The sequence below is a fragment of the Carcharhinus amblyrhynchos genome, chromosome 6 (assembly GCF_965287045.1).
Source record: "Carcharhinus amblyrhynchos chromosome 6, sCarAmb.v2.hapA, whole genome shotgun sequence".
NCBI lineage: Eukaryota > Metazoa > Chordata > Chondrichthyes > Carcharhiniformes > Carcharhinidae > Carcharhinus > Carcharhinus amblyrhynchos.
The window spans coordinates 96,935,311-96,962,038 of NC_137329.1; the positions used below are offsets into that span (position 1 = coordinate 96,935,311).

At 43.2% G+C, this 26,728-nt stretch overlaps 1 protein-coding gene across 1 annotated transcript in view; it reads right to left on the reverse strand.

The window, feature by feature from the left end:
- The window catches only part of kcnq1.2 (potassium voltage-gated channel, KQT-like subfamily, member 1.2), a 483,492-nt gene that overhangs the window by 364,633 nt on the left and 92,131 nt on the right, over nt 1–26,728 (reverse strand). Inside the window, exons 8-10 of the mRNA XM_080191027.1 lie at nt 24,496–24,591; nt 15,880–16,008; nt 7,210–7,372 (exon numbers count right to left, since the gene is read on the reverse strand). Coding sequence (XP_080047153.1) covers nt 7,210–7,372; nt 15,880–16,008; nt 24,496–24,591 — 388 coding nt within the window. The remainder of the gene's footprint in view (nt 1–7,209; nt 7,373–15,879; nt 16,009–24,495; nt 24,592–26,728) is intronic.

Here is a 26,728-nt window from a genome sequence, read left to right on the forward strand (position 1 = left end):
TGCAGTCCATCTTACCAAAGACATGGAAGTGGCGAGGGCTACCTACCCTGCTATGGTAGATAGCCTTTTTGCACAATTGGGCAGATGGGGGATGCTGAGCCCCCATTGAGTCTAAAACCCAGCAGGTGTTTGGAGACTGCTTTCTGGCTGGGGGAGGGAGAGGACCACAAGGTCTCCTTCGACTCCTAACCAATCCTACAGGAGGCTCATGGATCAGCAGGTCACAGTTGCGGTCACAGGCCATTCTGCGGGTGGAATACTCATTCACGGGAGTGGCCTGACAGCTGTGTCCATTGTTAATTTTCAGAGAGTTAAAAACCTCTTCAGAGGGCATCTCAATCGAGGTCACCATCCTGCAGCAGTAGCTCCCATCTCTGCCGCTGTAGCTGCCGTCCCACTGCCTACAGCCTCCTGAACCGGCCTGCTGTCCATAATTGGGCAGCAGCGGATATAGAAACGGCAATTAAGAATTTGCCTGCCAAAAAGGTTGTGCTATCAGTTGCACTGCCAGCCAATGCAGGGACGGTACCCGGAAATGGTCATACAAAAGCCCATAATTATCTTTAAATGGCATAGCATCCCTTTAGTGTGAAAATTAGTGAAAGCAAATTACAGGCTGGCATACTACACTACAGCCTGTTGTTAATCTGTTATATGCTTTTTAATCGAGGAAAATCTTCTCAAACAGCATGTCTGGGATACTAAATACAACTGTGGTAACGAAGAATGGTAATAACTAACGATTGGAAAAGAAAACCTTCCAATAGCTATTCATCATGGTGTCTTTCTATGGGCATTAGACTTTGACAAGTTCAACAGTAATGAGTTGTATACATGACCTGTAATTACTGGTGGAGAACAATGAGTTCCATCTGCTCCCATGATTCGTTTGGCAATAGTTCACTACTTATTCATTCTGGATCAAATTTCTGAATAGAGATATTTTTTAAAATGTAGCCTTGCACATTGATTAATTAAGAGTTCAATTAGAAACATTAGGCACCAAATAGTTAATTCCTTCCAGTTTAATAATGTGTACATTCATGCAAAATTACTTAAATATGATTAATTGAGCTCTTGAGATGTATGCCTTGACAAAACTCCAAAATAATATAAATTGTGAGACTTCTTAAAGCAATTCATTTTTTTTCAATACTACCTTCACATGGAGCCATTTATTATATGTTCTTTGTTTTTACGGAAAGGCAAAACTATATTTTATCTCAAATATTAAAACCCAATGAAGCTACAGTGCAAGACTGCCTGCCTGCACAATACCAAAAGCACAGATGATGGATCTAAGCAATTTCTCAACCAACAGATCACAGCTAAGCTCTGTAACCCGAGCACATGTGGCTGAGGAAAAGCAGAATATTGTGAATGCTGGAGATCGGAAATAAAAACAGGAGGAGCTGAAAAAAACCCAGCAGGTTTGGCAGCGTCTGTGGAGAGTGAAAGAGTAAACATTTTGAGTCCAATGGGACTCTCCTTCGCTTGAAGAAGTCATGTGGAACTCCAAAATGTAAATTCTGTTTCTCTTCCTACATTTAGTTGAGAATGTGGTGTTCAATTAGACAGTAAATTAGAATAAGGTATCTCAAACATACCCATCCTAAACTGTAGCAGAGTCCAGCATGAGGCTGAAATCATGGAATAGAATCATAGAATTCCTGCAGTGCAGAAGGAAGTCACTCGGCCCTTCGAATCTGCACCGACCACAATTCCACCCAGGTCCTATTCCCATTACCCCACATATTCACCCTGCTAATCCCCTGACATTAGGGTCAATTTAGCATGGCCAATCAACCTAACCTGCACATCTTTGGACTGTGGGGAGAAACCGGAGCACCCGGAGTAAACCCACACAGACAAGGGTAGAACGTGCAAACTCCACATAGACAGGAACCCAAGGCCAGAATTGAACCCGGGTCCCTGGCGCTGTGAGGCAGCAGTGCAAACCACTGTACCACCATACTGCCCAAATGTCAGCCAAAGGAATCAGATACCTAATCTGACTCAGACTCCTTGCAAGATCGTGATCATTATGATTAGTGTCCAGTCAATTTGATTCCATGTGATGTTAGGAAGTGCTTGAGCACATGGGAGACAGCAAAGGCCTTTACCTGAAAATGTCCCAGCTATAGAGTTGAAGAACTGCATACATGAATTAGCTGGTCTCTTAGCCATGCTATTCCAATACAGCTACACGCAGAGAAAATGCAGGGCACAATTGAACAATGATACCTGATGGTACTTATGCCCATGCCCATGGATGACCATGTTAGTTCATATGTTCTTCTTCCAAAGTACATCCTGGATTTTCACTGAGATGAGATGATTTGGGAATCCTTTAAAAATAACGGGTGACCCAATTCTGGGACTCCTGACCCCATTCAAGGGTGATTTTCTGGAGTATCCTTTGAGAGAGTGGGCTGGTTCCAGTCAAGCATCGTGGTTCATGGCCCTCACAGGAGTCATGAACCCCAGCCATATGAGGAGACCAATAATAAGTAAGTTGAAAAGGTCCTCCTCATGCCTTTTATGCCAAGCTCTTCCCTTTCATCCACCCTTTATTACCCCTCATGCCAATATCCTCCATTCCACCCACCCCCACAGGGTGTACAAACATTCCTTTTAGAGGTTAAAGCAAAATAGTGCGGACGCTGGTATCTGAAACAAAAAAAAACAAAAAATGATCCGCAGTTCTGAGTGAGAGCATCTGTGTGAGAGAATAGAGTCAACGTTTTGAGTCTGGATGATCCCTCGTTAGAGCTAAGAGCAAAGAGAATCAGCAGAGATTCATATGAGAAGGGTGGAATGGGACAAAGGGAATGTAAGTGAGGATACAGAAGGCTGAGAAGGCCCTAAAGGTGTCCATTAAGTGATCAAAATGTGTGAATAGCAAAACAGAGGTACAGATGGTTGAGAGACTGCCTTGGGATTATGGCAGTTGTCCTGAGATGAGGCAGGTGGGTAGGGGTTGCAGAAGGAGAGCAGGGATGGGAAAGTGGAAAAATGGAAGCAAAAATGAAGGATGATAAAATGATGGATGAAATGAAATGAAATAAAATAAATGAAATTGGGGTAAAGGTGAAGGAGCAAGTTTATGCTCTGAAGTTGTTGAACTCAATGTCCAATCCAAAAGGCTGTAAAGTGCCCAACTGGAAGATGAAGTGCTGTTCCTCCAGTTTGCGTTGGAGTTCACTAGAACAAAAGGCCAATGACGGACATGTGGACAGGAGACCAGGGTGTTGTGTTGAAATGGCAAGCGACAGGAAGGCCTGGGTCCAGCTTGCGGACAAACCGAAGGTGCTCAGCACAGCGGTCACCCAGTCTGCATTTGGTCTCTCCGATGTAGAGTAAACCACTTTGAGAGCAGTGAATGCAAGTGACCAGATTGAAGGAGGTGATATGAAGCACTGCTTCATCTGGAAGAGGTGTTTTGGACCTGGAATGGTGAGCAGGGGAGAGGTTACAGGGCAGGCGTTACACCTTCTATGATTGCATGGGAAGGTACGGTGGGCAGGGAGTGAGGTCTTGGGTGTGACAGAGGATTGGACTAGAGTGTCCCAGAGAGAACGGTCCTTGCAGAATGCTGACTGGGGGTGTGAGGGGAAGATGTGTTGAGTAGTGGCATTATGCTGGAGTTGGCAGAAATGGCGGAGGATAATTCTTTGAACGCAGAGACTGGTGGGATGAAAACTGAGTTCATGGGAAACACTATCCTGGTTCTGGGAGGGAGAGGAGGGGATAATAGCAGCGGCCCAGGGGATGGGTTGAACATGCCAGAGAGCGCCATCAACCACAGTTGGTGGAAAACTGCGATTGAGGAAGAAGGAAGGCATATTGGGCAGTGTTATTTTGGAAAGTGGCATCATTAGAACACATGTGGCAGAAGCGAAAGAACTGAGAGAATGGGATGGAGTCTGGAGTCCTTACACGATGTGGAGAAGAGTTGTAGTCAAGGTAGTTATGGGAGATGGTGGGCTTGTAATGGATACTAGTTGACAGTTTATCACCAGGAATGGAGGCTGGAAGATCAAGGAAGGGAAGAGATGTGAAGATGATAGAGAGGTGGAAACTGGAAGCAAAACTGATACATTTTTCCAGTCCAGTCGAGAGCATGAAGCAACACCAAAATATTCGTCGATGTACTGATAAAGAAGTTGTGCCTTGGGGCTGGAAGTGGACTGGAACAGGGAATGCTCCACATAACCCATAAAGAGACAGGCATAACTGGGACCCACGGAGATGCTCATAGCCACACCTTTTATTTGGAAGAAGTGAGGCGTGTTAAAGGAGAAATTGTTGAGTAAGAGAACCAGTTCAGCTAAATGGAGGAGAGTGGTGGTGGACTGTACTTTTTCGAACAGAAATCTGAAGTGAAGATCTTTGAAGCCATCTGGGTGGGGAATGGAGGTGTAGAGAGATTGGACATCCAAGGTGAGGAGGAGGCAGTTAGGGCATTACAAAAGTATGAAACATATTTTTGGCAACTTTGCTGTCAAGAATTCTTGGAGTCTTTTTAGTTTCCACAAGAAGAATGCTTCAGCTGGAGTCTGTCATATTATGGCATCTTTTCCTGTGCCTTTATGTCATGTCCTGCTGTATTGTTTCCTTTAAGGGAATATACCTTGAATGTGCCTGAACCATTTCTTTACTGAAGGATGGCTGCTCTGAAGCTATATTTTTTTCCTGCCAGCCTTGTGTTTCAGTCTATCTAGTCCAGCTCCATTCTCACCCCATTGAAGTTGGCTGTACCCCAATTAATTATTCTTCCTCTGGATTGCCCATTGCCCTTTTCTACCACTGTACTAAGCTTTATGATATAATGATCACTTGTCTCGTAAATGTTCCCCCACTGACACGTGATATACTAGGCCCACCTCATTTTCAAGAACCAGGTCCAACACTGTATCCTTCCTTATTGGACTGGACACATTCTATTGTAGAAAACTCTCCTGAATACAATCTAGGAACTGTAGCCCCTCTCTGGCTTTTACACTACCCCTGTCTAGCCTACATTCGGGTCATTAAAGTCCCCCATTATAACTATCTACATTGTTTGCATCTCTCTGCAGATTTGTTCTTCTACATCTTTCTACAATCTGTAGACTATACCGAGTAATGTAACTACACCCCCTTTGTTCCTTAGCTCTAGCCAAATTCAGGCTGGGTGCTGGGATCCTCATTCATTGCACTCTAAGGTTACATTCTTTGGTATACATGAGGGCTCATGTGGAGTGAGGAATTGAGATTATTTGAGGATGTGAGAGGCTGAGGCTTCTCAACTGTGAATTTGCCAGCACCAAGCTTCTGTGCTCTGCTTTTAACACACATTTACAGCTTGATCAGTTGTTCAGCTGCTCCTGACCTCATTCTCACTCCGGGGAACATCCACACTGGGAATAAGAGGTTAATGCAAGGGCATTGATTACTCATGATTAGTCTTGTATGAATGCTTTTTATTGCTTCACTCTCCTGATTCCTTCCAGTGTCATTGAAAGGCTACTAACATGGTTCAGCTGTGCATTGCTCCTCATTTGGGAATACATAGTTCAGTTGCGTGTCCCTTTAATCAACCACCCCAATGAAGTGCACCATTCCTCCAAATGGCCTTCAAAGTCCTCACCAGCTGAGTTTTTTCCTCAATTACACTGTGCCATCATTTCAGGTTGCAAGATGCTGATGCTGAGGTCTTACCACCAGGCCAGCTTGGACCCTCCCTGTTTTGACTGTGGAAATCCCTCCCATCATCCTGCTGCAGCATATTGCTCATGTTTCCCTCGCTCCAATACACCTCAAACTTCCCCTTGATTCTTTTATTCCATTGTGATTAGGGTGGATATACCCAAGTAGATTGAGGGGTTTGCTTATGTCTCATGTGGACCGTATACTCTTCCCCATCTTGAGGCCTATGGCACAGTGGAATTTAGAGACACCTGACCACCCCATATCCCATTAGTTTTAAGTGCTCTCACACTATCCTTTCCACATCTACAGAGAGTTCCCCTGACCGTGCGTGTGCCATCTGTGGCCCAGTATAATGCCAGAACAACATGGGCCAACTGATGTTCTGACCCCACCTTTTGCACAACTGCACATTAACATACCCTTTCCCTTTCTGGATTGAGATAAGGACAGTCTTTGCAAGATCAGGAATGTAAACTGAAGCACTTCTTCGCTCTACCATTCTGTCCCCAACTCTCTTTTGTTCTGTAAGAGATCCTTCCCCATTCTAGCACAGAGGATACTTCCACCCCTCTAGTCATATGTTGGGTGCATCCTTTCCCCTCTTCACTCTCCTCCCATTGAGCCCTTACCCGGCCACTCTTTCCTTTGCCTCTGTCTACTTTCCCCCTCAGCCATACAGGCCCTGCAACACAATTGTAAGCCACCACTGCCTTACCACTGGTCCACTAGGTCAAACCGTGCCTGTGGAATGCCCCTGGTACTACCTGTGAAGCCTGGCACTGATTCCAAGATGCCGTGAGTTCTGTGCAATACAAGGTTACAGAATGAACCCCAAAGTCACGAGCAAAGTGCAGGCTGCCAGATCACTTAGATATACATCATTCTTATTGGCCTATTGACCCAGCATGGAGAGTTGGGGGGCATGGGGTGGGGGGTGGAATGACTTACTCCAATGCTAATTCTAATAGACTGAATTAGGAACGTTACTTGGGCTAGGTGGAAGATTGCTGTCAGATCAGCTATGACCTTAAATGAATTGCAGAACATGTTCAAAGGGCCGAGTGGCTGCTCTTGCTCCCAGTTTGTATGTTCATATGATTCCAGTCAGCAGCCATTACAGTGATCATGTATGATATTGAAATGTATTAAAATGCCATTGCTGGATTGACATGGTGTGAACAAGAGATGTGTGCTGCCGTTGAAGTCAGGAGCAGACGACGGCAACCTGTTTTCCTGCTGATGTGACAGATTTTTTTCACTCTCACAATATTTTCAGCTCCCACCTGCCATGACACCAGCCATGAACAGGAACAGGAAATCCCAGCCTCAGGCATAATAATGTTTCTCTGGTTCTTACATGCCAAAGCAAAGTGGTCATCTCCTATGCGTGAACTTGGGTATTAACCCAGTGTGAGCTGTGGCAACATACCATTGGCACAGTTGGTATTGGTGCAATTTTCAAGGTGATTACCAATATAATATTTTAACACGTGATACAGGAGACAAAAAATATACCTGCTGGCTCATCAATAAAAAAGGCGACCTCTTTCTTGTCATCCTTTTCATCAATATGGTCATAGGTTATCTGTGGTACTGATAGTGCATTTTCTCCAATATTCATCATGAATGCTGTCTCACTATCACGTCCCATTTTGCATTTTCTTTTATATTTCTTCATCTATAGACCAAAGAGAAATATTAAGAAAAAATGTTGACAAATACAATTCTAACAAAAGGAACATTTTCTGTCATGAGAACTACTATTTGCAAAATATTTACTTTATTGAAGGGCAACATTTATACAGCCCACAGATGAAGCAATCGCCAGGCTATTAATCCAGAAACTTAGTGAATGTTTGGGATCCTGGGTTCGAAACCCGCCACAGCAGATGGTGGAATTTGAACTCAATAAAAAAATCTTGAATTAAGAATCAACTGATGAACATGAAACCATTGTTGATTGTCAGAAAAACCCATCTGGCTCACTAATATCCTTTAGGGAAGGAAATAAGTTGGCCTGACCTGGTCTGGCTTACAGAGCCAGAACAATGTGGTTGAGGCTCAACTGCCCTCTGAACAAGGGTGACTAGGGATGGGCATTAAATGCTGGCCAGCCAGGGGTGCCCATGTCCCACGAATAAATAGAAAAAGTGTTAGTATTTTATTGTTGTCAGTACTACTTGCTGATCCAGTGCACTTTTGGAGATGGTTTAGTACTGGCACATTGATGTTTGCAATTTTAGATCAACTTAGCATAATTTCTTTTACTACCAATATAAATAGCAAGAACATGATCAAGTGTACTATAAAAACATTTTTATAAAATCTCCTTTTTATTCAATGAGAGCTTTGATTTTAAATTAATTTAAATAATTAGAATAAGCAATAGCCTGGCAACAAAAGTGAGTACACTCCAATCAGTGCCATCATCTCAAAACAATGTTTCTTTGTAAAAGTTTTAAATATCTGAAGTTTGTTTATTTATTCACCCCAATTAACGCTTACAGTAACACTGCAATGAAGTTACTGTGAAATTACCCTAGTCACCACACTCCGGTGCCTGTTCGGCTCAATACAGCACGCCTTTCAGACTGCGGGAGGAAACTAGGGCACCCAGAAGAAACCCAAGCAAACACGTGAACAATGTGCAAACTCTGCACAGTGACTCAAGCCAGGAATAGAACCCAGGTCCCTAGTGCTGTGAGGCAGCAATGCTAACCACTGTGCTACCATGCCACCCCAAGATAAAAATGTCAGGAGTGGGATTTGAACCCATGCCCCTAGAAAGGGACCAGAATGCACTAGGCTTATATATGGCAAGGAATCACACTCCTTGAGTCTGGCACCTTAGACCACTCGGCCATCCTGTGCAAGTTTGCAGTTTCAAATCCCCAATTTTGGATAATGGTTATAATTTTCCCTGAAATTGGCAAAGTTTGATGTTGGGCAGGGAAATTGACATTTGACCCATGGCAATGATGGAATTTCACTCCATGTCATGTGGAACTTGGCTAAGAAAAGTCAGGGACAAGAGTTTTACATTGGATTGCTAGTGTGATCTTGGAGCCTCAGTGATTCGTGCACCATATTTAAAGGCTGTCCCTGCACAGAGCTCGCACTCTTCTGGGGATAAAAAGCTGCTTGGAACTGATGGCTGCCAAAGATAAGAAACACGCTGCCCCCAAATTTAGTGATGCCTCCCTCAAGCACCTACTCAATGCAGTCAGTGAAGGCACACCATTATGCCCTCTATCCTGCTCTGAGCAAAGCAAGCATGGTGACCAATCCAGCATGGAAGTGGTGGTCAGTGCCTTTGCAGTTCAAAAGAGAAGAGCTACCAAATGCCGAAAGAGAATGAATGATCTCCTCCATTCCACCATGGTGAGTCAAACTTTTCATCACTCTAACCTCACTTACTCACAAGTCCCTCACACAGCCACAGACATCTCACTCACTGCCAGCTCAAGGGACACCACCAACCACTCTCTCACACACACTTTCATCTGTGGATCATGCCCTCATCCTGTCCATGGCACCACTCACCACCCACACATAAGAACATAAGAACATAAGAAATAGGAGCAGGAGTAGGCCAACTAGCTCCTCGAGCCTGCCCCGCCATTCAATAAGATCATGGCTGATCTGTCGTGGCTCAGTTCCACATTCCCGCCCTCTCCCCATAACCCTTAATCCCCTCTCTTATCAAAAACCCATCAACCCGCGTCTTAAAAATATTTAGCGAGGTAGCCTCCACCACTTCAACGGGCAGAGAATTCTAGAGATTCACCACCCTTTGAGTGAAGAAGTTCCTCCTCAACTCCGTTCTAAATCGCCCCCCCTTTATCTTGAGGCTGTGCCCCCTAGTCCTACTGTCCTTTCTGAGCGGGAAGAGTCTCTCCACCTCTATCCTATCCATCCCATTCATCATCTTATACGTCTCAATGAGATCTCCCCTCATTCTTCTAAACTCTAACGAGTACAAGCCTAATTTATTCAGCCTCTCCTCATAGCTCAACCCCCTCAACTCCGGCATCAGCCTAGTAAACCTCCTCTGCACTCCCTCCAAGGCCAAAATATCCTTGCGTAAGTACGGCGCCCAAAACTGCACACACTACTCCAGCTGCAGCCTCACCAATGCCCTATACAGCCGCAGCAAGACCTCCCTACTTTTATATTCAATCCCCCTCGCGATGAAGGCCAGCATCCCATTCGCCTTCCTGACCACCTGCTGCACCTGCAAGCTGGGTTTTTGTGACTCATGCACAAGGACCCCGAGGTCCCTCTGCACCGTCGCCTGCTGCAGTTTTTCTCCACGTAAGTAATAATCCTTCCTACCATTATTCCTACCAAAGTGGACCACCTCACACTTGCCAACATTAAATCCCATTTGCCATTTCCTGGCCCATTTGCCCAGCCTATCTAGATCCTTCTGTAGACTCTCCCCACCCTCCGCACAATTTGCCTTTCCACCAATTTTGGTGTCATCAGCAAATTTCGACACCCTACACTCGGTTCCCTCCTCCAGATCATCTATATAAATGGTAAATAGCTGAGGCCCCAGCACCGACCCCTGGGGCACTCCACTAGTCACCATCCGCCAATCCGAATAGCACCCATTAACCCCCACTCTCTGCCTCCTATTTGACAACCAGTCCTCTATCCACGCTAACACCCTACCCCCAAATCCATGCCCCCTTACCTTCTGCAATAACCTCTTGTGAGGTACCTTGTCAAACGCCTTCTGAAAATCCAGAAAGACCACATCCACCGGCTCTCCTCTATCCACCGCCCTAGACACATCCTCATAGAACTCCAGTAAATTTGTCAGACACGACTTCCCTTTAACGAAACCGTGCTGCGTCTGCTCTATCAAGCAGTTCCCCTCAAGATGCCTCGCTATTTCCTCCTTGATGACGGATTCTCACATTTTACCTACAACAGACGTTAAACTAACAGGCCTATAATTCCCCGCCTTTTGCCTGGCACCCTTCTTAAACAACGGCGTAACATTAGCCGTTTTCCAATCTTCCGGCACTTCCCCGGAATCCAGCGACGTCTGGAAAATAACCACCAAGGCATCCACTATCACCTCCGCCATTTCTTTCAGGACCCTCGGATGCATTCCATCCGGTCCTGGGGACTTGTCCACAATCAGCCCCTCCAGTCTGCCGAGCACCACCTCTCTAGTAACAGTAATGTCATCGAGACCCTCCAGTCCTACCACCTTTCCATCTCTAACATCCGGCAAATTATTCACGTCCTCCTCCGTGAAGACCGAAACAAAAAAATTATTCAAGACCTCAGCCATTTCCCCATCCCCTACCACTAAGTCCCCCTTCTCATCCTCTAAGGGACCAACATTCACCCTAGCCAGCCTCTTCCTTTTTATATATTTATAAAAACTCTTGCTATCCTTTTTTATATTAAGCGCTAGCCCAGCTTCATAGTTTCTCCTACCCTTCTTTATCAACTTCTTTGTCAATCTTTGTTGACATTTAAACCTCTCCCAATCCTCTTCTCGCCCACTACTCTTAGCTACTCTAAACGCCTCCGCTTTGAATTTAACACTTTCCTTCACCTCCTTCGTTATCCACGGCTTATTACCTCTCCTCCTACGGTCCTTTTTGACCATCGGAATAAATTTCTGCTGAGCACCAAGAAAGATCTCCTTTAAGATGCTCCACTGCTCCTCAGCAGACCTACCTTCCAACGCGCTCCCCCAGTCCACATTCGCCAATTCTTCTCTCATCCTACCGTACTCCCCTCTGTTCAAACAAAGGACTCGTGTCCGGGAACCCACTTTGTCCTCCTCCATCTGCACCAGGAACTCCACCATACAATGATCACTCTCCCCAAGAGGATCCTTCACCGCAAGTTCCCTAATTCTACCTGCCTCATTACATAGCACCAGATCCAAGATAGCTCGCTCCCTCGTCGGCTCCAACACACACTGTTCCAGGAAACTATCCCGGCAGCATTCCAAGAACTCCTCCTCGAGCCCACCACGTCCAACGTGGGTCGACCAATCAATATGCAGATTGAAATCCCCCATAACTACGGCCGTCCCATTCCTGCACGCCGCACTTATTTGTGCGTTAACAGCCCGCCCCACCTCCAGATCATTATTCGGGGGCCTATAGACGACACCCACCAGCGTCTTCGTCCCTTTGCTGTTCCTAATCTCTACCCACAACGATTCCACGTTCTGCTCCTTGGCTCCAATATCATCCCTTGCTACCACCCTGATGCTATCCTTAATCAGCAGAGCTACGTCCCCCCCTTTTCCCTCCCGCCTATCCTTCCTAAACACTTGATACCCAGGCATCCATCTTATCTGGCCCACCAGGCATCCTGCTTACATTCTCTCTATCCTGTCTTCATGCAGGATAAGCTGGCACACAATAAAACCTGAAGTGTGCCAATATATTCAGCTTTCTGACTAACAACAATGCACGTGTGAATAAGTCAAACCAACGTAATGTGAAATATTCACAAGTCAAATTTCATTCTGGAAAATGCCCAAGCCAACTTTATGCTCTTAAGTTTTATGTTAATGGTAATGGAGTTGGGCAGGAAAGTTGTGGCCGTAATGCAGAGCCTCCCTGCTTGGCCTCAAGACTCTTTAATAGATACATTGTCAGCTCACGGCAGGTTTCATCAATAAAAAGCTTCCCCAACCGTTAAATTGAATGAGTTTTGCGCAAATACTGTCGGCACTGAATTTTAATTATAATGGCACAGAAACCAGCAAAGAAAAGAGAGAAAGCAGAAGCGGCGCACAGTCCTGGTTACAACTTCAGGAATGGCATGAATGACAAAATCCTGCCTACTTTTTCCTCAAAAGTTATGTTATCATTCAAGGTAACAGCCTTAGCAAGCCCAACAACATATTTGCAAAGTTGATACAGAACCAAACCTCATTAAGGGTTAAAGGATGATGTAACTTAAATTTGAAAGTATTTGTTCAAGATAGTTCCATTTGTACTTGGACATATTTCAGTACTTTGATTAATGATACAATTTACTACAGTATATCATTTTATCACTTACGTACCACGACTCAGAAATATTAATTTACCATACCTGACATATTATTAACAATGTTTTTTTTTGTTTTGATGAATTATAAACTGAATACATTGGTCACAATTCTGACAACTGCTGCTCAGCAATTATAAGAACCACACATTAGATATTTTTTAAATGAACATGAAATATCTAAAGTATATTGCCAGTAGTTGATCAACGAGATGATGGCCTAATGGTATTATTACCAGACTATTAAACCAGAAATTCAGCTAATGCTCTGGGGACCTGTGTTCAAATCCTATCCTGGAACATGATGGAATTTGAAATCAATTAAAAAAAAATCTGGAATTAACAATCCACTGATGACCGTGAACCCATCTAGTTCACTAATGCCCTTTACGGAAGGAAATCTGCCATCCTTACCTGGTCTGGCCTACATGTGATTCCAGAGCCACAGCAAATAGAGATGGGCAATAAATGCTGGCCAGCCAGTGACGCCCATGAATGAATAGATCAGACGTTTTAATATTTATTTTTAAATTAATAGCACTGATCACTATTTCTCACCTAGTAGTCAGAAAATAATTTAATTTGATTTAATTTGGTTTAGCTTGATCCAGTTCTGATAAGAGCAAAATGCATGCATATTTTTCCTTGTTTAGATGAACTTTTTCTTTTCTACTCATAGACCTTATGCATTATTGTCTGCCTGAGATAGGCTGCTGAAGGCCTCAGACACATCTGTTCCCAAATCTGGTGCAGTTGCCCCATATAACTCATCATTGTACTTTTCCCCTAATTATGTGGGGAGTTAATGTCCAATAATCCCAGGATAATTTTAACTTGCTCCATTTGGCAGCAACAGGATTAGTATTGGAGTTCAAATTAAAGTGTTTCATTTACTAGTATGTTTGTCCTGTGAGGCACTTTAACTGGGCCTTCCATATAGTGACAGAGAAACACACCTGATTCAGGCAGAAGACTCACTAATATTTGAAATATTAATGTGATGATGGACATCGATTCAATAAAATTGAATAGTGAAGAGGAAGAGGCCACGTAAAGATAGTAGAATTATTTCTCTGGGGCCAAGATGAGCCCTCCTGACCATGATCAGCACACGCCTCACTCTCTGTGTCGGCCAGCACGGTGTCTGAATCTCCCAGTATGCACCAACCTGAAGCCAGTAAGGTGCTAAAAGCTGCAAGGGGATGCACAGCAGCATTTAGATGAGACCTAGACTTTGAAATAGCTCAGGTTTCCAGCCAGCAGGATTGGGCAGACAATCGTGCAGTTTACCAATCAGCTATACAGAATACAAAATCTACTCATCTGTGTCTTCTGGTGAGCTCATTGTACAGACAATCACAGTAAGTAGATCAATGTATTTGATTCATTGACGGTATGGTAACTAACTCTTATCTCTGCGGCATGGTATGTAAATGCCAGTAAAATTTTCACATGAATAAAATAATTCTTGTTTTTGCAGTGTCCTTTAACTTTGACTAATTAAACATTACAAAAAGAACAGATTACCAGACAATCACAGTTCCATTTTCACACTTATATGAATCATGGGTTTGACTAAGCCAAAGACACTCATATGCCATTTAACCAATTTCTCAATCACACTCCCCATCATCACAACACTGAAAGGCATCTGCATTCCACGAGACAATGGGTATTGAAATTGTAAAACCCTTGGGAAAAAAGCTTCAAAGCATTAATGGCTTTTGGTGCCTATAAGTCATATATTAATCTTCTTTTCATCTAATAATTGACTTGTTTGGAATGTGTATGCACTAGTGACCTAAATGTGAACTCTCAAAGAGTCTCACTTTTTTTCCCTAGTTTTCTTCCTCTTTTCCTTTCTCCTTCGGGCTCAGTAGCCACCAGGCAACTGTTACGTCTAAGAGGCATGGTGATCCGGAATGTGGACCCTGAACCATCTACTATTGATGCCATTCTGTGGTGGTTAGATGATAACTTTTAGAGTTTTGGCGAGTCAAACCAGACATTACGTCCACCTTTCCCCCCTCCCACTTCATCCCCAAGGAATGCAATTAGCCAGTGAGTTTGAATGAAATGCAACCCTGTTCAAACAAACATACTTCTTTATTACAGTTCAAATAAATGTTGGGAAAGAGTTTACTACCAGTCATATCTATTTTACTAGAATGTAGACATTATATTGAAGAGAATTTTGAAATTGCAAACTAATGTAAATAAACCTGCACTGCAAAGCAGCCAATGAAGCCAATTTCTATTTGGTCCCCTCGCTTTCAAGTACACCTTATAGAGGATACAAGTCTACTAAAAAGTTAGAATTTTACATTATAATGGGTCATTCTGTTTAATTTGAGAACATTCTTTAACTGCAAAACTGGTCAGTTTTTTACTCAAAAACAAATTTGCAGGAAATATAAAAATTACATCTGGGTTTATCTATGTTCAAAAAGTCAACAACAACATTATTTTCCATTAAGCTCCCTGAAATCATATTCCTTCCCTTTGTGCAGCACTCTGCACTCCATACTTTGCTCCTCTCTATCAATCCTAGCTACAGCAACCAGCTGACAGAAATTTCTAATCTGCTGAAAAGCATCCCACAACCTTAGGAATTTTAGCTTGCAATATATGGCATGGAATTCATTCCTAGAACAAAGTGACACAAAAATCCACCTGGCCCCCTTTTACTTTGTCCTAATTTAATTAGGGTTTGTTTACTTGGTTTGACTTAAAAGAAAACAAAAATCCACCTGGTGCCCTTTAGGGAAGGAAGTCTCATCTGGTCTGGCCTACATGTGACTTCAGGTCCACAGTAATGTAGTTGACTCTTAAATGGCCCAGCAAGCCTCTCATCTCAAGGATAATCTGGGATGGGCAATAAATGCTAGTCCAGCCAGCGACGCCCACATCCCATGAATGAATAAAAGAAAAGCTTAGTTTATTGTCTCAAGGGGAACATACTTTCATATTTTGCATATGCCTTCCTCAACTGGTGCTGTTGTCGACATGAAATTAAGTGTGTTAATATTAGATAAATGATAGTTTTATCTCAAATGTTCATTGTAACTGGAGTGCAGATTTAGAATAATGGCTCAAAATAAGTACAAACTGTGTGCTAATTGAAGCCTTAAATGTAACAAATATTACCTGTTTCCTCATATTTGGACTGGATGGCATTCCTGATGTTTTGGAACTGTAATCGGGAGGTATTACATACATCTTCCAAGTAGCAGCGGAGCTATGGGTCTTCTCTGCAGCATAACATCGCCATAAGGTCTATAAAAGGCAAGATTATTATTTTACAATGCTCAGCCACAGTTGTTTAAACTGCCATGACCCTTCACTGTGTAAAGTAGTAAATTACAAGTGTTAGAAAAATGCCACAAAGAAAAGTGAATGAATAGTGTGTAAAATGCTTATGAAATCTAAAGGGTTTAATAATGAGGGCAGGTTGCAAAAACGTCGCTTGAACTCTCTTGAGTGAAAAGGATTGAAGGATGATTTAATCAAGATGTTTAATATACCGGTATTGATATTAATAGGGTGGGTGAAGCGAAATTGTTCCCTCTGGTTGGAATCCAGAAAATTAAAATCCAATTTAGTTCTTGACTATTCCAGAGTGAAATTAGGATACTGTTTTTCAAAGGGTGGTAAAAAATAGGATCTCTTGCCTCCAACGTGGTTGATGAGTCAATTAGAAATTTTAAGACTGAGGTTGATTGATTTTTGTTCCATAAACTCTGTCAATGTTCTGTAGTGCAGGTACATCCCATTGTGAATAGTGGTGGACAATTAAACAGTTAAGCAGAAGAGGAGGCTTCACAAACATCCCCATTCTCAATGAGGGAGGAGATAAGCAAGTTTGTTCAAAAGACAAGGCTGAAGCATTTGCAAGGATCTTCGGCCAGAAGTGCCGAGTGGATAATTCATGTTGGCCTCCTTGTGTTACTAAGAAATGGTTGAAAGTATTGGATACAGCAAAGGTTATGAGCCCTGGCAATATCCCAGCTGCAAGCTCCATCTTCCAACCATATTTTTTGATACTGAGTCAAAATAAATCCTGAAGGCAGGTCCCATAATGTCACACTGGTGAGGTAAGCTCTCAATGGGCCCACTCTGGCAGCAATGTCAGCTTTCAAGAACGTCCCAGTCTGAAAAATAAAGTTAAATAAGACTGCCCCCCCACCCCCCCGGGCACTCCACACAGACATGGGACCCTCCCATGCACATGTGTCATTCCCCACTAACCCGCTCCCCCCCCCCCCCCCCCCACCCACCCATGGAGACAGGAAACATCCCCACTTCCCAAAGAACCCCCATCAGATGCCTGCCCCACCTCCCTGGTAGCACCCCCTGGAACTGCCAGGTTACTGCCTGGGTATGACTCTCTCCCCTTTAGAGGGCTAAACTTACTTTAGCGCCCCTAACAGGAACCATTTACTGGGTCCCCATTTGCCAAAAATGATAATATCTAAATATATGGTAATGGGGTTCCCGACCTTTCATGGCAGGAACCCCATTACATCATTGGTGGGGAGGGATAATGGAGATGGGAAATCCCATCAGTGTAAAAGCCGTTTGAGGACTCAAGCTCTATCAGATTTCCTGCCCGCTGAAAACTGGGACATAGGATCATGGTCTAAGATTAATTACTTTAAAATTCTTCATTCTCATCGGACCCTTGGATCCCCACTATTTTTCTATGTTTTTTCTGTCTTATATCATGAAGACAGATACAAAATGTTTGCTTAATGTCTCTGCCATTTCCTTATCCTCCGTTATGTCCTATCTCAGCTGCTAAGGAACCCACATTTACTATTCTTACTCTGTTCCTTGTCAACACTTGTCAAAGCTTTTACCATGAATTTTATATTCCTTGCAAGTTTAAATTCATACCCTGCTTTCTCATTCTCAATCAATTATTTGGTCATCCTTTGCTGGTTTCTAAATCTTTCCCAATCCTCAGACTTACAAATTATTATTTGAAGCTTCTTTGTTTAATCTAATACTATCCTCAACCTCTTCAGTTTGCCACAGGTGAATTAAATTCCCACAGAGTTCCTATTTCTTCGCTACAAGGATATCAATCATTGGATGGGACTGCATAATTCATCACTTAGTGTCTCACATCAGCTGGACATGGAGGGATTGTTTCAGTTGTGGCATACCTCAGAGTGGGCATGCAGCTGACACAAAGCAACATGTGGTCCAGTCAATGGCACCATCCATCCTGGGGAAGCCTGCTAACCTCACAAAGACATGTACCCACCTGTGGCTCTCCAATAAGGGGGAATGAACTGTAGTCAGTTCTCTTCAAATGGAGAATGCCAGCAACATGCTTTATGCAATAATTGATGGCAAAGAGCAAGACGTTGCACATATCTCTAACTCCCGTCTTGGAGGAGTCAGATGTACAAAAACCCATGGCAACTGTCACCTTCACAGCCACCGACAAAGTGGTCCTCGTCCTGCGTTGTGGTTACATTTTGCCAACAGCAGGTAGCAAATTTCAGTGAGATCATCTGAAATGTTAACATCCTATATGATGAGTGGAATGTTCCCGTCCCATCCGCCACCTGAATCATAGCATACGGGACATGGACCATGCAAAGGTCCATTGACCTCAGATGGGATTTTCCAGCCTTGGGGCAAGTGCGGCCAGAAAATCCTGCCGACTGTTCCTTGCTGGGGTGACAGTAGGCAAATTACTTCCCGAATACCCGCTATTCACCCACCTCCACAGCAGGGTCTGCTTCGGGCAAGCTTTGGTGTTGCTCATGACAACATGGACCTGGTGCCTTGGATCCTGAGGGGGGTTAAGGAGGTAGGTCCAGTGCCCGTGTGCCACTCTGCTGCTGGCAAACTGCAGAGGGAGGGTCCCCAAAGGTTCTGGGGATTGACCTCACCACTCTCCCCCAGGATGTGGGTCTTGTGGCTGGACTATCCTTTCTAATCCTGGGAAAGGTGTTGTTCAGTTTCAGAGTTTCAGTTTCGGGAGCAGCACGATAGCACAGTCGTTAGCTCTGCTGCTTCACGGCGCCAGGGACCTGGGATTGATTCCCAGCTTAGATCACTGTCTGGTGGAGTTTGTACATTCTCCTCATGTCTGCATGGGTTTCCCCGGATGCTCCGGTTTCCTTCTACATTCTGAAAGACATGCTGGTTAGGGGCATTGACCGGAACAGATGCCAGATTGCGGCGACTAGGGGAATTTCACAGTAACTTTATGGCAGTGTTAACATAATAAGCCTTAGTTGTGACTAATAAATAAATTTTAAATTTTACTTTAATTTTAGAATGGTGAATTCAGAAACCATCCTTGCGGATTGTACTTATTATTGTCTCTGTCCTCTAAAACCATTCAAGTTCCCTTGTCACTTTAATCTCCACACTTCCTGGACAGCAGTCACTTTCACTGGGGAGGCAGAATTTCCTTCTCCGTACCAGCTCACTTAGCCTCACTGTTTTAATACAGCTTTTATGTCAAGTCTCTGAGCCTTCATAGAAAGCTAAGAGTCTTTGAAATACCTGTGACCACAAGCAGCTGCAGGCAACATCAAATCAGCTAAGTGCTTTTCAGCTCCTCATTTATGGAACATTGTGGTTAGAAACAATAGAGGTACTTAAGATGCATCAAAGCATGAAGGAGATGGTAAATAAACACAACTGACTGGATGCTGAGTGAAAACCATTAAGCTGTTAGTCAAAAGAACAGGGCTGAAATTGAATGGAAACAGAGGTTTACAGAGAGTTTGAAGGTATTTCAATAGCTGAGGGGGAGTGAGTGATGTTCGGGTTGGGTCATCTTTATGCAGGCATGATGTGTTGGGCGGGGGGAGTGACGGCTGTTATTTCACTAGTGGGGGGAGGATGCCCTTCTTTGCTGAGGGAATGGGGTTGTCCCTTGGTCAGTTGGTTTTGCCGGGGGGGTGGGGGGGGGCCTGTCTGTCAGTGCTGAGATCAGGGGCACTCTAAAAACAGTTTTCTGAACAGCAGAGCTGGTCGACGTTTCCAGGTGGGTGAATCCCACTTGACAGGTGCTGCCAACGGGGAACACTTTGGTTTTCCTGCTGGCATGAGCATTTCGTGCCAATTTGGATGAATCGCAGCCTAATCTTCCAGGATAAAGTAATACCCAAAGAATTCCCACAATGAGTCAATAAGCAGCATCTGCTGTTAGACCTGCCACTGCAAACGTAAACTACATAACACTGTGCACTGCAATTTGCCAGAAGTATGACATGGAAAGGGCATGGCACCCTTTATAGGGTATCACAGATGTGAATGAACAAGGCAAGTAACTATACACCTCCTTCACCAATCAAAAAGAATGACCGTGAAATTAACAGCACAATGTCTGAACAAGAAAGTGTAAGTTAGATTGGTGAATTCAATGTCAAATCAGGTACAGGAAAAGAAAACAGAGATAGACAATGTAAATTAAAATTGAAGGAATGAGTCTCCACACTTGTTATGGCTAATTTTAGGTGACTGGCACTAATTAACACATCACTTTGTTAAAAGGGTGTAAGAGGGTGCTTTAACTTGAAGTGACTCGACATAACTTGCTGTAACAAGTTTACTTTGGCCTGAATTTTTGCACAAAGTGGTTGTGGAGTCACGAGAGTGTGACAGTCCACGCACAGCAGAAGTACAAACTCACAACTCAAAACCCCATCATTTTCACAGTGTGGGGTGGCAGTTGGTAATTGGGGCAGATTCTCAAGAGCACATTCAAAGTTCATGGAATCAACTGCACTTGTTAAAGTGTAGCTGCCTCAGTCAGATCTGAGTTTCACTTGTGGGATGTCCAAAATTTGACTTGGGCACTGTAGACCTGTTAGGAGAAGGTTTAAACTTATCAGAGTTTTTTGGAGAGGTAGGGAATCCTTTTGGAGGTGTGAGGTGTCTTTTGGAAGAGGCCAAATGCCCTCTGAGTTTTGTAAACATAGGCATGAATGTGGGTAAAAAATGAATAAACACTTTGCAAATGTCAAGCTCATTGGAACTGCCAAATTCACAGCTTGATTGACAGCTCCAAGTGCTTATAAATCTTTGAAATGGGACTATGAATATAAATACTTGTAAGGGATTAAAGGAAGTTAAATGTAGTGAATGGGCTTTTAATTAATGAGAGGTTCTTTCTGGAACTAGTGAATTTATCAATAATCAGTTAAGAACTTATTATATGTTGTTATAATATTATATAATTATAGTATTATTATATATTATTATAGGGCATGGGCCCTAGTGTCTACCTATGGTAGATACTCCATGAGTTGGTGTGATGGGTTTGAGGGCAAATGGGTTGGCATGAGTTGGCACTAAGTTGGCATTGGTGCTGTAAAGGGTTATGGGGATGAATGAGGGCTTGGGGAGGCATGGTGGGTAAGAGGAGCCATGGGCAATGGGAGGAAAGCATGAGGTCACATGGAGAATGTGTGTGAGGGTGAGAAAGTCTGAGCAGTGACAGTTGGAGGGCTTTTTTTGTTTTGTTTTTTCTAACAAAACAAAAGCCAGCCTTCCATTCAGTCTACCTTGCCACCCAGCTGGGTCCAAATTCTCTCTGAGGCAAGTGGGAAGTTTCCACCTGCCCACAAAATGAAAATCCAAACTGCCAGGGCACTTCCTCTTGGTTTGGGTTTGTGGAGCCAGGGAACGGCCCTACTTTGTGCTCCCAATCCATCAATGAAAATTCAAGTTTTTGTGTGTAAGTATAAGAACTTCATATTGTTCAATGCGTTTGAATGGGGAGCCAGACAGAGGTAAAGCCAGGTTTCTTCCCCAAAAAATCTGAAGTCCCCAGTTCATGTGAAAATGGGAGCAACGCGTTTTGAGTTTTTTTAAGCACAATTTTCAGACTGAATCTCCTAAACTCTGAGCACTGCAGAGAGGCCTAGCAGGATTCCCTCTGAAAGTCAGTGGGCAGAGTCTATTCCTGCCGGATAGGCCGGCAGCATCACGCTGAGTGGGCCACTGCACGTACACCGATCTGTCAGAGATGGGCACAGTAAGCCTGCATTGCCAGCTTCCTGATCGCTGGGCAGCCCGATTGCTGGCCAGCCCCTCAACCCCGTATCGTTGGCCTTCTGAGCCCCCCCGCCTCACCACCTGCTAGCCTCCTGGGCCTCTCCTGGTCAGCCCTGATCTCCTCCTAGCCTCGGCAGCCCTGACCCTCCTCCCACCCTGATGACCAGCCCCATACTTTCTCCCTCTTGCCTGCAATCCTTTTGCAGAGTGGCAATGGGACCCTCCCAACCCCTCCGGTCACCCCCTATAGGCCCTGCCCTAATAGGCCCTGCCTCCAATAGGCACCACCCATCTTGCCCTACCCCTTGGCACTGCCTAATGCCCAGTCAGCAGAGCCAGGGTGCCCCTTGGGCATCGGGGGAAGGGGTCAGGGTAGATGATAGCGGGCCCGGAGATTTCAGTCCAGGGCCTACTAATCAGATGGAAATATTGATTTCAATATTGAAGTCAGCTCCAGGCTGATTTCCAGTGCACAGCTGATAATGCTACAAATCTTGGCCCTGGAGACGCATGGAGGCTGTGGTGCCCAGCGGAGAACCCGCGAAGCAGCTTCTGCTGATATCTCCTGGCCCGCTGCACTGCTAGAGTACCGCAATGGGCTGGGAGAATCAGCCCCGTAATTTTCATGAATGTAAAGGTGAGGCAATGCATCTTGTTTAACAACTTCTCAAATTATGTGTGTAATCCCACATCTACCTTCAAATGTGGCATTTACCCTTAAATAACAGTGAATGCAATTCATCTTTAACATTATTTTGACAATAGTTTTAGGTACTAATATTATTCAGCATTAAGAAGTCGATCACAATGTCACTTACAGGTGTACGAAGTATCACAGATAAATCAAATGGAAAAATGCTATAATGTTAGTTGACGCAGTGCATTTTGAAACAGAATGATATCACCTACCAAACATTTTTATATAACATAACAGCTCTGAAGTTTACAACAAAACAATTAAATTAGCTTCTGCGTTTTTTTGTGCTTTTATTTAGCACTTGCAGTTTTGAAGTTCTGCCTTGCCTTTACTTCTCTATACCGATTTAGTATGACTGATGAGTGATTTATGATGACTGATGATTACCTTCTCAAATAATTTAAGGAGCAGTGAGACCAAAACTTACTTTATTAATAAAATATCAAAGACCAAAGAACAGTACAGTGCAGGAACAGGCTCTTTGGCCCTCCAAGCCTGCACCGATCATATTGTCCTATCTGGACAATCGCCTGTAGGCCTCTGTCCCCTATCTGTTCCTGTATCTATTCAGATAAATCTTAAATGTTGCTAATGTGACTGCCTCAATCACCTCACTTGGCAGTGCATTCCAGGTCCCCATTACCCTCTGTAAAAAAAGTTTCCTTGCACATCTTCACTGAACCTTTCCCTCCTTGCCTTGAACTTGTGCCCCCTTGTAATTGTCATTTCTGACCTGGGAAAAAGCTTCCAACTGTTCACCCTAGCTATACTGCTCACAATTTTATAAACTTCTATCATGTTGCCCCTTAGCTGCCACCTTTCCAAGGAGAACAATCCTAGTTTATTCAATCTCTCCTCATAGCTAATACCCTCCATACGAGGCAACATCCTGGTAAACCGTTTCTGTACTGTCTCCAAGACCTCCACATCCTTCTGGTTGTTCAAAAATCAATAAAGTTTTTTTTAAACTTTCCAATGTTTTCCAAAAGTACCCTTTGGGGTTCATTTTGCAAATAAAGCACATTAAATGTGTGACAAAATACTTGTATTCTTAGCGTTTGCTTAATTTAATCTTCATTCTCTGTAATCTTAGAATAATGATATTAACCGTCCTTGATGTGCTGATTTAGAATGCAGCACTGAGACAATTGTGCTAAAAACAATAGCAAACCTTTTTCTTGGCACAAATAAGGAATAAATTCTTACTTTTTCTGAAGATGGCTTACAAGTTTCTTTCAATGGGAGCATGCAGCGTTACCTTATTTTTGCAACAGCAAAGCCATAAAAGGTCTGCTATTGCAGCCACATCCAAATTATAGCCAGTGGTATCTAGTGTGGGGTTTTCAAGCCTATGTAATTCAGGCCTCGCATCCGACAATAGTCAATTCCATGTAGCTTTCTTAATTATTGGTTTATCCTATTTGAATTTTGTGGGTCTAGAGATTTGGAAATTAGAGCTGTTTTTGTACTGTTGCTGCACTTGGTATGAATCCTAAACCAGAATATCGGCAAATTGGTAAATTTACATAAATGTGGATTTAAACTTTATAAGGTTGCATCAGGTTTTCTCCCACTTGTCCACTGAAATTTAGGTGAAAGAGCTGTGGAAAGCTCGGAAAATCACTATTTACGTGAGTTTATTTTTCTGGATTTCCATAATTCCTCCGTCGCAATTACTGTGAACAAACAAGGGAGTTCCTAAAGAAATTAACCCATAATATGTGCCTCCTAAAGTTTCAAGGTATGCGTTTATGCAACCAATAATGATGAAAAGCCCCATATGATCTACGAATAGATGTGATTCAAGTACCACACCAGCTAAATCAATATGAAAAAACCACCATAATAGAATTACATGTTTTTCTTCCATTTGATTAGGAAGAAACAGGTTTTAAAGACAGACAGAGAAACAATAAAACAGATCCCTCCTCAACATTTTTTTGTTATCAACTGGACCCCAGTATAATGCATTAATTCAAATCTCCTTGTGTTTTATGTTGACATTATTATTTTTATTTTATATTTGTGATGCATACCTGAATGAGGGAGGCAGCAGCGGGTATTTGCCGGCTGAAATGTTTTTGACGCTGTTTCTGTTGAACCTTGAGAGCAAATCCAGACCCCAATATACCCTTAAAATTGAACATTTCATGAAAGCAAGTCATTGCACTTCAAAGCAAAATTATTTGATGGCATTATTATACTTATTTTGTAAACTGTGCAACCAACCTCTGATACCAAATTAATTCTGGTATAATATCAAAATAAATATGGAAAGATAACAATGTTGGAGAAAGGCATTTTATAAATGCCAGTCTTTTTTTATCAGTTGGAAAGAGGGAGAGAACAAATTCAGGCAACTATAAACCAGCTTGCTTAACCTCAGTGGTAGAAAGGATAATGAAATCTTTACTCAAAGTTGAAAGAGAAAATACCTGGAGACAAAAAAATATAGTCAGCATGAACCTCTGAAGGGAAGATCATGCTTGGCCAACCTCACTCAATTATTTGGTGAAGTAATAAACTTGAAAGCTTAAAATGTATTTATTAATGTCACAAGTAGGCTTACATTCACACTGCAATGAAGTTACTATGAAAATCCCCTAGTTGCCACACTCTGGCACCTGTTCGGGTGCACTGAGGGAGAATTTAGCATGGCCAATGCACCTAACCAGCACGTCTTTCAGACTGTAGTAGGAGCACCCGGAGGAAACCCAACCAGACATGGGGAGAATGTGCAAACTTCACTCAGACTGTGACCTAAACTGGGAATTGAACCTGGATCCCTGGCAGGCAGCAGTGCTTACCATTGTGCCGCCCTAATGTAGTGGATGTGATATATGTGGACTTTCAAATGCAGTAAGTCTCACAACACTAGGTTAAAATCCAACAGGTTTATTTGGTATCACAAGCCACTAGCTTTCGCAGCAATGCCCCTTCATCAAGTGAGTGGGGTTTCAGTTCACAAACAGGGCATATAAAGATCTGTTATACCCTGTTTGTGAACCAAAATCCCACTCACCTGATGAAGGGGCTGTGCTCCAAAAGCTTGTGCTACCAAATAAACCTGTTGGACTTTAATCTGGTGTTGTAAGATTCTTATTGTGTTTACCTCAGTCCAATGCCGGCATCACCACATCATGGCTTTCAAATGGTGTTTGAAACGGTACCATACAGTTGACTCATCATTAAAGTCAGAGCATGTGGTGTCAGGGGACAAGTAGTGGAATGCATAGCAAACTGGCTACCAAATTGAGGACAGAGAAAAGTGATTGAAAGTATTTACTCAGCCTGACAATTGTGAGAGTGTGGTTCACTGGGATCAGTGCTAGAGCCACTGCTGTAAGGTACTTGCAGAAATAATTTTGAATCGAGAACAGGATATACAATATCAAAATTTGTGAATGACACTATATTGGGGGGTACAGTTAAATAAATTGAGGAAGATGGCAACAAATGAAATGAAAGTATTATCAAACTTGTAGAATAGATATATAGACGCAAAATTCATTTCAATATAGATAACTGTGAGGTGTTCCATTTCAGTGGGAGATATTCTCTTCAGAAAATAAGAGACCAAAACTGGGTAGAGGTACAAAGTAATCTAGTGGTAAAAGGCTGATAAATAAGACCATAAAAATGGAAGCAAAGCACTATGGTCCATTTCTAGAGAAAGAGAATTCAAAAGAAGAAAAGTTGCATTAAATTTATGCAGAACATTAGTTGGGCCACACCTGGAATAATGTTCTGAACATTTCCGACCTCCGTATAACAAAAAGGATATTGAAGCACTGGAGAAACTGCAACAAAGATTTACAAAGATGGATACCAGATTGGATACCAGATTAAAGGGGTAGAGTTACCAAGAAAGACAGAATATGCTTTTCTCTCAGAAAGAGAAGTGGTGAGCTGATAGAGGTCTTTACAATTACTACAGGGTACATTACAGCAGTGGTAGAGAGGGAGTCCAAAACAATGGACAATCAGTACAATATAGTCACTAGTAAACCAGTAAGGAATTAAGAAAAATCTGCTGTACTCAGATTGATTTGAATATGAAACTCATTACAAAGAGTGGGTGAAGTAATTAGCATCAAGGCACCATGGGGTGGCACAATGGCTCAGTGATTAGCACTACTGCCTCACAGTGCCAGGGATCCTGGCTCAATTCCCAGGTTGGATCACTATGCGGAGTTTGCATGTGCGGAGTTTGCACACTCTCCCCATCTCTTCGTAGGTTTCCTCCCAGTGCTCTGGTTTCCTCCCACA